This window comes from Furipterus horrens, unplaced genomic scaffold (assembly GCF_987537825.1).
Source record: "Furipterus horrens unplaced genomic scaffold, mFurHor1.1.pri manual_scaffold_5, whole genome shotgun sequence".
Taxonomy (NCBI): domain Eukaryota; kingdom Metazoa; phylum Chordata; class Mammalia; order Chiroptera; family Furipteridae; genus Furipterus; species Furipterus horrens.
Window position 1 is genome coordinate 34,749,461 of NW_028327175.1, and position 14,109 is coordinate 34,763,569.

The 14,109-nt window shown below is 46.6% G+C and overlaps 1 protein-coding gene across 5 annotated transcripts in view; it reads left to right on the forward strand.

Annotated features, from left to right (window-relative positions):
• The first annotated feature begins 49 nt into the window (after window positions 1-49).
• Window positions 50-14,109, forward strand: part of BRD9 (bromodomain containing 9) — a 28,449-nt gene continuing 14,389 nt past the window's right edge. For 3 of the 5 annotated variants that reach the window (XM_090276264.1, XM_090276268.1, XM_090276267.1), the window contains exons 1-11: window positions 50-234; window positions 870-1,084; window positions 1,399-1,531; window positions 2,959-3,019; window positions 3,437-3,581; window positions 5,834-5,944; window positions 6,617-6,792; window positions 8,203-8,335; window positions 10,119-10,194; window positions 11,544-11,645; window positions 13,591-13,723. In XM_090276264.1, coding sequence (XP_090132390.1) covers window positions 183-234; window positions 870-1,084; window positions 1,399-1,531; window positions 2,959-3,019; window positions 3,437-3,581; window positions 5,834-5,944; window positions 6,617-6,792; window positions 8,203-8,335; window positions 10,119-10,194; window positions 11,544-11,645; window positions 13,591-13,723 — 1,337 coding nt within the window. In that variant the 5' untranslated portion in view covers window positions 50-182. The remainder of the gene's footprint in view (window positions 235-869; window positions 1,085-1,398; window positions 1,532-2,958; window positions 3,020-3,436; window positions 3,582-5,833; window positions 5,945-6,616; window positions 6,793-8,202; window positions 8,336-10,118; window positions 10,195-11,543; window positions 11,646-13,590; window positions 13,724-14,109) is intronic. The other 2 variants (XM_090276265.1, XM_090276266.1) reach the window with 2 other exon arrangements.

Here is a 14,109-nt window from a genome sequence, read left to right on the forward strand (position 1 = left end):
TAACCCGGAAGCGCTTCTGCTGGAGAGCGGCGGGCCACTTCCGGGCTCGAGGTCCGCTTCCGGCACAGCCCCACGACCTCCACAGGCTGAGGCGGGCGGCCAGCCAGGGCTGCGAGGGCGGAGGCTACTGTCCGGCCGCGTTCTCTGCTTCCGACGGCCCCGCGCTCTACCCCGCAACCGCCATGGGCAAGAAGCACAAAAAGCACAAGACCGAGTGGCGCTCGTCGTACGAGGGTGAGGCAGCGGGCGCGCTTTGTGACGCCGAGCCTGGTGGGCGTTTGCGCGGGCGGGCGAGTAAGGGTCCCGGGGACGCGCTAAGGATTCCGGGTTCGCGGGCTTTCGCGGTGGGCGGGATCCCGGGTTCGCGGGGTGGGGGCACGAGCTCTCAGTCTGGTCCATCTCGGAAGTCCTGGAGAAAAGCTAAGCATCCCAGTCTGCGGGAGAAGCTCTTATCGCTCTGTCCTCCCGCCTTTCCCTGCCCAGTCCTGGTTCTGCAGCAGTTCGTTCGTGTCATCGGCCAGCAGTGGGGTGAACAGGGCCTGAGGGCTTGGGGATGCGGTATCGAGCAGCAGAGTCCCAGGTCCTGGCCTTGTTGCTTCCCCTGGTCTTGTTGCTTTCCCCTCTCTGTGGCTCCTTGAGGATAATGCAGTGTGAGGGGGGAAGGAAGTGGAGAGAAAAGGGGAAAAAACACTGAGCAGCTCTCAGCTTCGCCCCACTGTCTCGAATGGTTTTAGCATTCTGCTTCACGTAGTAGGGCCAATCCTTCCAGTGCCTCCACTGTAACACCTACACATTGAGCCAGCCATGCCACCCACCTGGGTGATTTCTCTAAGAATGCACCGCGAGGGCCACTTTCTCTGTCCCTACAGATTATGCAGACAAGCCCTTGGAGAAGCCTCTGAAGCTGGTCCTCAAGGTTGGAGGAAGCGAAGTGACTGAACTCTCTGGATCTGGGCATGACTCCAGTTATTATGATGATAGGTCAGACCATGAGCGAGAGAGACATAAAGAAAAGAAGAAGAAGAAAAAGAAAAAGTCAGAGAAGGAGAAATATCTGGACGATGAAGAAAGAAGGAAGCGAAAGGTAAAAGAGGGTCGTGGTGGCCATTGCGTGCTGTCCCCAAAGCCCCTTGGGGGCAGGCAAAAGGAGTGCTGCAGGGCTTAAGAAAGGGGGTGTTTTGTTTGTAGCAAAACAGAGTTCTAAGATAGTTGCTTCACTTCTGGCTCTTTGTGCATCACTTTTCCCCTGACCCCAGGGGAGGGCCTTTGTAAGGGTGGGAGTCCTGAGCAGAGTCTCTGGAAGAGGGTGTTTCTCTCTTTGCTTTGTGTTTTCCCTTAGAAACAGGAGGTTTGTTTAAAACTGTTTGCATTGCTCTCACTGCCTTGACTGCCTCATAGGAAGAGAAGAAGCGGAAACGGGAAAAGGAACACTGTGACACAGAGGGAGAGGCCGATGACTTTGATCCTGGGAAGAAGGTAGAGGTGGAGCCGCCCCCCGATCGGCCAGTCCGAGCATGCCGGACACAGCCAGGCAAGTGCTAGCGTTTTCAGAGACTTTCTTGGACTGTTGGAGCTTGTTACTGTGAAGCAGTGGTTGGGATCGTGTCTTTCAGCTTTTCAGGAGAAGCACAGAAGGAAGGAACAGTGTTTTCTCTTCCAAGGCCTCACATGAAATATAACTGGATCTGAGGTTCTTGCCGTCATCTTTGAACTTCTAGAGCAGGGTTTGGCCAACTGCTGCTCCTGGCCTTTTTCTTTAAGCCCATCAGCTGGAAACCTCATCATAGATGGTTGGAGGCTAGTGTTTCAAGGACTTAAGAAACATTGCGAGCTGTGCTGACTCCACCAAAGGAAAGCTTCTGGAACACTGATCTGTGTGTGGTTATTTCCCTCAGAGGCTTCCACATGGTCAGGGGGTTTGCTCTTTAGGCGATTATTTTATTGCTGGTGGAGGCAGAAGGTATTATATTGCAGTCATGGTGGGGTGGTGTTTTCTGGCAGTACCCTCCTGTGAGTGAGTCACTGCCAGGGTGAACAGGTTGCACTTGGGTTTGCTGAGCATGTTGGGGAGAAGAGAAGGTCAGGTGCAAATGACATTTCATTAAGTGAATGTGTCTGCAAAAATAGTATAGTAACTTGTAATTGTTAGCTTAATCTAACTTCGCTCTTTGAGGTCATATACAGAGTGCCGCCCCCCCAGTATGCCTGAAGAGCTAATGATCACATGATACTTTCTTGGTCACTCTGAAGAGTGGTCACTGTTGGAGACCTGCTGGTCTGCACTCCCGTTGTGCTTCAGACTTGGTTCCTCAGTGGGGAATGGCATTTAGAAACCAAATTCTGGGTGCTGGGTGTAGCCCTCAGTGGACGGAGCTAGGAAAGTCTATTACATACATACAGCTTCAAGAGGGAACTTAGACTGACATCTGTGTTTGCACGCACCTAAAACCATGTTTTCACGTGTGTGCCCAGAGACATAACTAAGAACTGCAGTGCTCACAGTAACTCTGGTGCAGTGTGTATTCTTATCCGTGTTTTACACATGAAGACTAGGCATCCAGAAGTTTAGGACTCTTTAAGTGAAATGGTAGTTGGTGAATCCATCAATTTCTATATCCAAAGCCTTTGTTCTTTCCTTCATACCTTGTCTGGAATGTACCAGGCCCATTGGTGATAGGGGCTGGAAGTAGATTGATGACTAGTAGCTACATGTTGTTGTTTTAAGGGATATTGGCACTGGGATTTGGGGTCTGATGTGTGGGTATCCTTTCCACCCAGCTTGGTGGGGGCTATGGCTGGGTTTGGTTTATCTTTGTATCCAGTTCTTATTTGAACCTTCTTATGAAAATGCTTTGGAATTCAAAACAAATAAGTACATAATGTGAAATTGGAGCACTCCCATGAAGTGATATCAAAATCTTTTGTTCAATTTTATTTTTTTACTTTTTAAATCATCAGCTGAAAATGAGAGCACGCCTATTCAGCAACTACTAGAACATTTCCTCCGCCAGCTTCAGAGGTAAAGAGTGTTCCTAAAGAGCTTTTATTTGGGGGCATTTGGGTATTTTCTCTGAGGTGTTCTTGCCCCCCCACCACCATCATGTGTGAAGTAGACACTTTGCCTTCAGTAGTTACGCCCAGTTTGATGGGGTGGGCAAGCACATTCAAGAGCAGAGCAGGGAGGGCTTTCTCACTGTGGAAATCAGAGAGTTATGATGTAGATGTCATGGCTGCGGCTAGGATGCTACTTTTGGAATTTTTAGTGTATCCAGAAATACCTATTACAATTTTAAAGAGCATAAATTTTATTTTTTATTTTTAAGAAACAAACTCTGGTCAATTGTATTAAAATTTTTATTAAGAAGGATTTTGCATCTTTCAGAAATTTAGGTTTTAGGGGGTTTCCAGTTTAAATAAAGATGTTTTTTGTTTTCAGGAAAGATCCTCATGGATTTTTTGCTTTTCCTGTCACGGATGCAATTGCTCCGGGATACTCAATGATAATAAAACATCCAATGGACTTTGGCACAATGAAGGACAAAATTGTGGCTAATGAATACAAGTCAGTCACAGAATTTAAGGTAAATTAATTTCAGTTCTTAAAATAATTGTTAGGAAACTCTGCATTAGTTTATATCCAGTAAGCACTTTCTGTGTTTGGGTTGTTGTTTCACAGATATAGCATTGAGGAAATGGGTTGGTTGTAATTTTCTCTATTTTGGTCTAAAGCAACAATTTTCAAACCACCCCCCCCCCCCGCTTTTTTTTTTTTAATCATATGGCCCACATAAGCTAATTCCTAAGATTCTGTATTTTTGCTGATCTCACCAAAAAAATAGGTATAATTTTGATCCACTCACACAGGATGGCCGTTGTTGGGTTAGCTATTGTCCTTTTTTTTTTTTGACAGTCTTAAGGGAAAAGACGTCAGTGCCCCTGACGAAATAGTCAGGTATTGCGTGTTTTAAAAATTCTTATGGCACACTAGTGAGCCTCTCGTGGCACACCAGTTGAAAGTTGCTTGTCTAGAAGTTGGTCCACAAGTTACATGCTATTTGAAATGAATTTTTTTTTTCTTTTTCTGTTATGGTGCTGGCATAAATGAGACATGTTAGGTCAAGCAAGGTTGTGTCTTATTTGGCCTGGTTCTAGAATGGTATTTTTTAAAATATAACTTTCCTAATTCTCAGTTTTGTTTTATAATAACTGGGAGTTTGGGCTTTTTAGAATAATAAATTCTTAAATCCCCTGAGTACTTTTTCTTAACTCTGTTTCTTAGTACTGGCTGTGAGAGAGAGGAATTGTTGATTGGGTCCAAAACCCTGGGGGGGGTGAATCAAAACGAATGCTTGACAACATTGGCAATAATGTTATTTAGAAGAAGCATTAGGCTTCTTTCTCGGGTCTGTTAACTTCTGAAAAAGTTGGCCTTTTTATATTTACTGGAGACATTACTGAAAGGGTTTGCTGACCTGCAGAAACAGCGTGACAGGCTAGAAAGAGAGTAGGAGAAAGGAAAAATTTCACAGGAGGATTGAGTAATGCTCCAGAGGGCGAATGGTAACAGTAATCGGTGTCCTACAGTCCTCTGCCTTTTCTAACTGTGGCTCCCAATTTTGTCTCATGCCCCGTGACAAAGCCAAGGTGTGAGTGGTGTCCACCCCATCTCTTGTCCTCAAGGAACTGGCTCTTTAAAAAAAATTATGTAGCTTTCAGGTATATAGTTCTATAATACATCTTCTGTATTGTGTGTTTATGCCAGGTCAAGTCCCCTTCTCTGCATCATTTATCCCCTCTTTACCCTCCTCTACCTCCCCCACCGCCCTTTCCTTTGAGTAATCATCATACTGTTGTCTTGCCTATGAGGTTTTTTGTTTGTTTGCCTAGTCCCTTCACCTTTTTCACCCAGCCTCACAACCCCCTTCCCCTCTGACAGCTGTCAGTCTGTTCTCTATGAGTGTTTCTATTTTGTTTGTTAGTTTATTTTGTTCATTAGATTCCATGTATGAGTGATATCGTATGGTACTTGTCTTATGGATCTGGAGAGCATTATGCTAAGTGAAATAAGCCAGTCGGAGAAACACAAGTCAAGAGAGTATTCTGAACCCAACACAGTTGGGACCTGTGATGGATGGGGGCTTCATAGCCTCAGTCCAACCTTGGGGACACTGGCACAGTGACTTGATAAGGTCCCCAGATAGCACACGCTGTGTTGGCATGTGGCTTCAGTGGTCATTGTCCATCCTGATGTCTAATTCACCTGTGATAGCTATGTGCTAAACTATTTGGTTGGGATGTTAAAATACTGAAAATACTGATGTTTCAAATAATATAAATTATTGTTCAATAATACTTATTTTAGTCCTCTTCTAATAGCACTAGAATAACTGTAGACAAAATTTTAAGTGGTGTGGAAAAAATCCCAGAAATAGAGCGTCCGACTGTGCCCACCTCTCAGTTCATCCTTGGACTTTTTTACTTAACTTAGCTGTTGGTCCTTGCTCCTGTTTATGTCTGAGTTCCTCTCAAAGAGAGGGGAGAGGGTTGGAGACTGGAAGAATACAGAGGGAACCATCATCTTCATCTCATGAAATGTACGTATAATGCTCAGAAAGAAGCACAGACTTTGTCTCATGCAAATGAAAATCAATGAACAATTATGAAAATTTCTCTGAAAGAGTTTTAAAGTTACTTTTTAATCAGAGAGCCAAATTTAATTGTTTTTCACTTAATCTTTAGCTCTTTATTTTGGCCTCTGACAAGAATCTAAACTCTTTTCTGCTCTCTGTGTGATGTTTCAAACTTGATGAATTTTTTTCTTTTTTTTTTCCAGGCAGATTTCAAACTGATGTGTGATAACGCAATGACATATAACAGGCCAGACACTGTGTACTACAAGTTAGCTAAGAAGATCCTCCACGCAGGCTTTAAGATGATGAGCAAAGTAAGAAAGCCACTAACACCGAGGAGCCACAGAAACAAGAGTTCTCCTCCTCTCCGTTGTTTATGCCTAAACAGAAACTCACTCACAGTGAATGACATGTTTCCATCTTTCCGTCACTGGCCACGGCATGGACCCCTCTGCTCTAGGGTAGATGCCCCAAGCTGCCCTCTCCATGTCCCTCTCCTCCAGGCACTCTCCTCTTTCTGTCTTTCTCCTCCCTCGCTGTAGTGTCTCCTTTAGGGTGGACTTGATCTCAAGTCTAGATGTCTTTCTCACTGGATTGTAGCCAGCCTTTTGGGTTTGTTTTGTGTGGCTGCCTCACTGAATCCAGGCGGGCCATCCTGGCCATCCTGAGTGGCATCTGAGGTCTGTCTTGTGAACCAGGTTGCATGTGTCACATGTCTAGGACCACTGCCTTTTCCCTGATGAGCCTGTAGGAGAGGTGCAGCCCTGTGCCCTCTGGCCTCTTCCCCTCTGCCGGCTCTGAGTGTTCGCCAGCTAATTGGCTGCACCCGTTGGTGCTGACCCCACAACCACCTCCTGTTGCACTGCATGGAAGATTAGCTGTTAGGCCAGGTGAGGTTGTGGCCATCCCCATCCCATCCCATCGTCATGGCACCTTGGCTGTGAGGGAGAGGTAAAGTCGTGCTGCTCTGTCCTTTCTGATTCTAGGAGCGGCTGTTAGCTTTGAAGCGCAGCATGTCGTTTATGCAGGACATGGATTTTTCTCAGCAGGCAGCTCTTCTGGGCAATGAAGACACAGCTGTTGAGGAACCTGTTCCAGAAGTTGTACCTGTACAAGTAGAAACTGCCAAGAAATCCAAAAGGCCGAGTAGAGAAGTCATCAGGTAAAGAGAAGTGCACTTTCCTGTGGAGTTGGACACTGACCTTGGGAAGGCAGGTGCTCCCCCCCGAGAGCAGATTAGAGCCTGTGTTTCTGGCTGTGTCTCTGGACTAGCTTAGGAGGGGCTGCTTGTGCAGCCTGATGGGAGGAACACAGCTCCTCACAGGCTTAGATCTATGTTCAGCTGGATGTGACCATCCTTCCTTTCCCACCTTGAGTGTGAGGTGACCATAGTCTATGGGTAATGAATGTCACCATTACCACTGGAAGGTGTCAGAAGGTCATGGGACCCCATAGTCATTTCTGCAGGAAGTAGTGGTTTGCTGTGTGACCCATGCTCTCCCCATGTGGGTGCACCACCGTCCTACAACCAGCACAGTAACTTGTCCTAGAGGAGAATTGGTGTCACACTAATGGACACAGGAGGTGTAAGGGCTGAGAGAGCCCCTCCTGCATGCACACATGCCCTGTCCCAGGTGTGACCCAGTGAGCTCATCTATTCAGCCCTGCAGCATGTCCATTGGTCACTGCTGTTCCCACATGTGTCCTATTTGTGAATAGTTTTTGACCCTTTACTCCCAGAAACAACCTCACATGTAGAACACGTGCTAGTGACCTGGGCTTGGCTGTCCCAGGCTCTGGGAACAAAATTATGTCATGTTGAGCAGGTAGCATGCATGGGAACATGATTTCTCACCATGCTCCCTGAGCTCCCTGCTCCTGTAGTTATAAACGCTAGACCAGAGGAAGGGCCTTCCTGTGGCCTCAGGATCTCCAGGCAGGGCTTGCTCCTGTGGCTCCTTGGAGCGGTCACACCCACCTGCTTCTAGAATCTCCGCATCAGAGGCTGCCTCCCTTTGGTGCTGCATCTAGCTCCTTTCAGCTGTTTGAATCAAGAAATGCATATAGAACCTGAGGCTGACCTGCTGACATGGGGTGTCCCTTGGGCCTTGCGCTTGGGGCTGCTCTTCAGCCCAGTGAGCAGCCTTGTGCTTGTAGCCCAGACTCACCACCAGCAGCCCCCCAACCCCCCACAGGATTTTTGCCACTTTGTTTAATGGTACCTGAACGACGCTTTAACCATGAGGCCCCTGTCATGTGACCTTTCTTCTGTTCTTTTTTTTTTTAAGTCAATTATTTTATTGAAGGAGATAGTTTTTTCTGTTCTTAAAGCAACTGAGACATGAAAAATATGGAAAGTTTACTTGGTTTACACTTAGTCTTCACCTTAATGAAAGGGTCTTGTTTTACTGTGGTTAGAAGTAAAAGGGAAGAGAGCAAAAGTGCTCTTTGTGTCACTCCTACTGGGTATTTGTGAGACTCTGGGGACATTAGGGACTGACCGCCATGGGGCGGAGGTAAAGTGGTTAGACAGTGTGCTCCTGGTGACTTGTGCAGTGTTTCTGCCTTGTAGCTGCATGTTTGAGCCAGAAGGCAACGCTTGCAGCCTGACTGACAGCACAGCGGAAGAGCACGTACTGGCCTTGGTGGAGCATGCAGCTGATGAGGCTCGGGACAGGATCAACCGACTCCTTCCAGGCAGCAAGGTAGTGCTCCCTGACGGGCGGTGCATTTTCTGCCAGGGCAGTGGCACTGCTGTCAGAATCAAGAGGTTAACGTCAGGATGTTACAAGTGTGTAGTCCGAGCTCTGTTGCTGTCATGGAGTGCCTTTGTCACTGGAGGGTCCAGCTCAGGAGTGTGTGCCACAGTCAGGGTCAGCTCCTTGTCCTCACTGGCCATTGTAGCCATTGGCCCCATCTCCTGGGAAGTGAGGGGTCCTTCAGCAACAGGTGCCTGTGTCAGGAGTATGTTAACCTCCATCACTTGACAGAGGCTGAGCCTGCCAGGCTTTTCTGCTGCAGGCTAATTCTTTTCCCTGTGTATAGTCAAATCTTTGTGTGCCGCTGTAGTCACACATGGGTCTGAGCCAGGCATGGCTGGTGGGAGGGAGCCTGTTGAGCAGGCTGCCAGTCATCAGGAGGAGATCCTTTGAGCATCGCCACATCTCTGACACACGAAGATGTTCTAGACCAGCACATCCAGGAGGAAGTGCAGGTCATGTATGCAGCTTTAAACTTCTTAGTCATGATAATGACAACACAAGAGAAATTCTAATATATTTTATTTGATCTGATACATCCAAAATCATATTTAAACATATAGTCTGAACTAGAACTATATAGTTTTCTCATAGTGTGAAGTTCAGATTATAAAGAATTTGGAAATGATAACATTTTGGGTCATATGAACTGTTTAAGATTAAATTTACCTATTTCTTTTTACTTATTTTTAACATGCCTGCTATAAAGGTTGAGGTTCCCTGTGTGGCTTACATTGTGTTTTTGTGGGACCTACTAGTCTGCACCCCTGTTGCACTTTAGTTGTGGAATCCGCTGTTTCTCCCAGGAACTTTTGGAGAATGGTGTTTAGAAACCCACACCTAGGTACTATGTGTGGCCCTCAGTGGATAGAGCTAGGAGAGGCCATTACATACATATGGCTTCTAGGAGAAACCTAGACTGACGTCTGGGTTTACATTCACGAAAACTGAACCTCCAATGCCTTCTTATATCACTGAGCCTGCTCTACTTTTCCCCTTTTCAGTTTTGTAATTCCACAGTGAGAAACCTGACTTCTTTTACCCTTAATACACCTATCTGATCAAGAATAACCAAGCTCCTATCCCCTTATGTGCTACTCACCCTGCTTGCGTCCTGGTTCCCCTTCCAGGCTTGCTTCTCCTATGCAGACATTTGGTCCCGCCACTTGGGCTCCAGCACCTGGACAGATGGGCACCCTTCTCCACCTCCTCCCCACACGCACTGACACAGAGGTGCCTTCTCTTCCTCATTCTCTTCAGGGCCTACAGAGGAGTGTGTCTTTTTTGGTGGTTGGTTTTTAAACGGAAATAGTTCCCATGTGCTTTAGAGATGGAGCCTCTGAACTATTTGTTGATAACATGATGCTTGTTAACCAGTGTCTTGTCCTAACTCATTTTATTGAGGCTTCTGACCTTTTGTAAAAAGTTGTTTCTGGGTGAAGTGTTCTGCTTCAAAAGGTCTTTTTTAGAAGGTGTTATGAGAACCTTTTCTAAAAAGTCCTTTCATTGTACTCATGTGCACTTTGTTTGCAAGTGAATCTTAAACTCCAGGGAAGGGTGTGAGAGGGGCCTCTTGTCTTCGTTCATGAAAAAGTGATTGACCTTTGTGGCCTTTCAGGATTATCCAACCTAGGCCTTACCCCTAGGCCTTTATTTTGTTGGAGCTTCAGTAGAAGCTAAGGGCTGTCACTTCTGGGGGGAGTGTGCACTCAGTCGTGCTTCCTTGCAGATGGGCTATCTGAAGAAGAGTGGAGATGGGAACCTGCTCTACAGCGTCGTCAACACGGCTGAGCCAGACGCCGACGGTGGGTGGCCCCTCTCAGGGCTCGGTGTCATTTGTAGCCTTCATGCTGTTTTACTAACCTCTGTTTTTATTCAATGGTTTGAAAACATTTTAAGCGGTTTGTGATGTCTGTTTTCACTGGAGTGCATGATTCCGGTGGTAAAGTGTAGAGGAGAAGCCCTGTTCAGTTCCCTGCTCCTGCATACCCCCTCACCACGACGCTTGTGTAGTAAGTGGAGTGAGGCTGGTCATCCCGTGCCGGTGGAGATGCTGGCTAGACCTCCTCTGACCAAGGGTCCCTAGGACGCCTAGCAGGACTGGAATTGCACTCCTTCAGAGCTGCAGGCTTGGGGCTGGACATCCTGATACAGTTATGAAGGCTTTGCCTCGCAAGTTCAGTGATGGCTCCTCTGACACAACCAGTGCCTGACTCTGCTCTCCTCTCAAAGCCTGAACAAATTAACTGTCAGCTCAAACATGAGTTTTAGAAGAAAAACCCCAGTTGATAAATTACAGCAAGGAAGATCTGGATGGAGGTATAAATACTGGTTCCATCCAGCCTGTATAATTATTTTTGTGGTTTTTAATAAGCATTTTTATACTTTTCCATCTCCCTGAAAAAGATTTCAAAGGTTTGTCCTTTGAAGAAAAGCAAAACTCAGGAACTGAATATGCATGTGTGCACACACACCTGGAAAATGAAGCACTTTTTTTGCCCCTGCCCACATTGATGCAGGGCAGCCGCCATGGGCCTGACATGCCTGGTGGCATTATTTCACCCAGCCCTTGACACACAGGTCTACTTAGTGTTCTCTGGTGTATACAGAGTATAAAGTCTGATCAGTTTCTTTGCTCTTTAGCCAGAATGAGTCATAGTGTTCTTCATAACAGAATAGACAAGCTGATGAACAGTTAGCTTAGAAAGAGAACGTGAGGTGAAGGTTCCAATTGGGGATTTGAAGAATCCTGCTCAGGTTATATGACTAGTGTGTGAGTGACAACTTTAGTGTAGGAAATGTGCAGTTGGAGAGTGTATGAAGGCAGAGCTTCACTATTGCTATTAGAATGTGTACAGCATTTCTTAGAGGTGGTGAAGGATCAGTTTGAAAATGTTATTTATGTCCCTAGTGTCACAGTCAACTGAAGCTTTTCATTATGCTGACTGGGGTAATCATAAAGTGAAATTGGAGTGCAGTTGAGGTTTAAGAATGGTAGTTGGCTTTTGTAAATTTGATTTTAGATGGTCTTTATAGAGAGCCCCGAGGCACTCTCTCCCACACATACCTGCTGTGAATTGAAGAGAGTGCTCAAGGTGCTGTGTGGGCAGGGGGATCCATTAACCGCCAGCACAGAGCCCTGATCTTCTTGCAGAGGAGGAGACCCACCCTGTGGACCTGAGCTCACTCTCCAGCAAGCTGCTCCCTGGCTTCAGCTTCACCACCCTGGGCTTCAAAGATGAAAGAAGGAGCAAAGGTGAGTGAGCAGGGAGCGTGGGGAGGAGTGCACAGGTTCTTGAGTCACCACAAAGGAATCCCCAGTTCCATCTCCAAGATCTTCGTGACTTACCTGTTTTTAGAACTGTGAGAAACGCTCACAATAAAAACCGGGATATAGGACTTGAGCAGCAAAGCGAGGCATTTATTCACGAGTCTGCAGAGTTGGGCACACCGTCGTCGGCAGCCGTCCGTCTCGAGAGACGATGGTGTAGCTTCTTAAGAGTCTCTGCACTGCCGAGAATGGCTGTGCAGTCTGACTCGGGAGTGACATGGTATCTGTCTCCTCCCGTGTTGAATCGACATCTTGTGATGACGCTGAAGCTACAGAGCCTGGGCAGGGTAATATGGAGGGTCTGCTGTTGCCCATGCAGCAGACCCCCCCTCTCTTCGCAGCTGAAGGGTCCAAGGGAAAGACGGAGTCGATACAGCTTGGGTTCAGGTGCGCCGCAGGAGTTGCCGGTGTTGACTACAACGTCAAACCGCCTTAGGGACTCCGGCTCCGGATTTTCTGTCGGGGTTTACTCCCTTAGCCTTTCCCCTGAAGAGGTATGCCGCAAGGCAGCGGAGGTTTTTTGGAGTCAGAGTTTTCCTTCTCTGAATTACTCTAACCACCAGCCAGGAAAATGTGCACGTGAAGTAGACAAAACTGGTTTTATACTAATGCGATTAGCTCCCCTCCCCTCTCCTTCCCCATTTCTCCATTACTGGTTAATCCGGGTTCACAATCTAACACGATTAACTGCTTAACGCAGGGTGTGATTAACTAAGGGTAATCTGATTATACGTCTATCTCCAATTTATTTGCAAAGTAATCTAGCTACATCTTCCTATTTCTCTGTGTTCGGTGATAAGAATCTTCCTTCTTTTGATCCCAGAGATATGTGTGAGGAGCTGCAGAATGTCATTTCCTCTCCCCTTTTCTATGATTCATCTGTTAATTATCTCCTACTGGTTTGAGAGTCACTGGCTTGCTTCTTTATCCCTAACAGAACTATATCCAGATTCTGATTTTAATAAAATTAAGACCATCTGAATGACAGGAATAAAAATGACTGGGCCAGTTCCTGCTTTGCCATCTGCTCTTTTACTGATGGATGGGTCTCAGTCCTGCACTTTGTCGTGATAGCTGGGACTCTTGGGGCCAGGTGGTGATGATTTAGTGGTGGAAATTTAATTTCCTCCAACAGTCTATCCCATTTTATTCATTTGGAAGTGGTGGTGATGCTGCCTGCAGCTGAGAGATCTGTGCATGACTATTTCTAGGGAGAATTAGGGAGGATGTGGGTGCATTGGCTGCCTTTGTGTTTGTGGTCAGCTTTCTGGTTGGTTTGGTGTGTCTGTTAGTATGTATAGCTGTTTTGTTCCCAGGGGACATTTTGATTGTCACACTGGGATGCTACTGGCATGTAGCAGGGAGAGACCCAGGTTGCTGCTTAAAACCTTTCTGTGCCCAGGACACAACCGTCCCAGCCCCTGACATCTTTCATGCAGAGGTGCTAGCACGTACCTCCTTCAGGGCAGTGACCCTCTGATTCCCTTTACATCCCCTCAGCACGAGCCGGCCTCTGTAGGCGCCATTCCCAGTGCTGTCTGGGGTGGGACAAGGGCCGGCACCAGGAAGTCCTTCTGCTTGTCGTGCTCACTCCCTTACAGACCACTGAACTGTTCTCTGCAGCCATTGGCCACAGAGATAAAGCGAGGGTGATTAAGTGATTCTGCTAGTTGTGTCCCAAAGCTACTATTCAGCTGTAGTCACTAGTTCAAGAATTTCATAGAGAAGGAAGAGTGCCACTGGGGGGATGCATCATACAAGAGTGTGGGTGAGCAACACACAAAGAGAAAGATGGAGTTCATCTTGTGCCAGATGCGATTTGAGTGTAAAACTGATGTTTCCTATGCTTTCTCTTTTTTTTCACTCTTAGTCACATTACTCTCAAGTGCTAGTACGGCACTTTCAATGCATAATAATTCTGTGTTTGGAAACTTGAAATCAGATGAAATGGAGCTTCTGTATTCTGCCTACGGAGATGAGACGGGTGTGCAGTGTGCGCTGAGGTAAGCTATGCACAGAGACACAGGTAGGCTTCTTGCTTGCTCTGTGGCAAGAGCCGTTTTCCTACTGAGCAAGTGCTGCAGAGCCCATTGGTGGGAGCGTGGGGGAGACAGCCACTGGCAGCAAGTTTAAATACCAGACATTTCCAAGTCATTTTCAGTAAACTATTGACAGGTTGTGAATTTCAGATAACTCACAATTTTTCAATTACAATTGATGTACAACACTATATTAGTTTCAGGTGTACACCCTGGTGGTTAGACATTACACAACCTACTAAGTGATCATCCAGATAAACCTCATACCCATCTGACACCATGTACTGTACTTTACATCCCCATGACTATGTTACTACCAATTTATACTTAATCTCTTCACCTTTTACTCC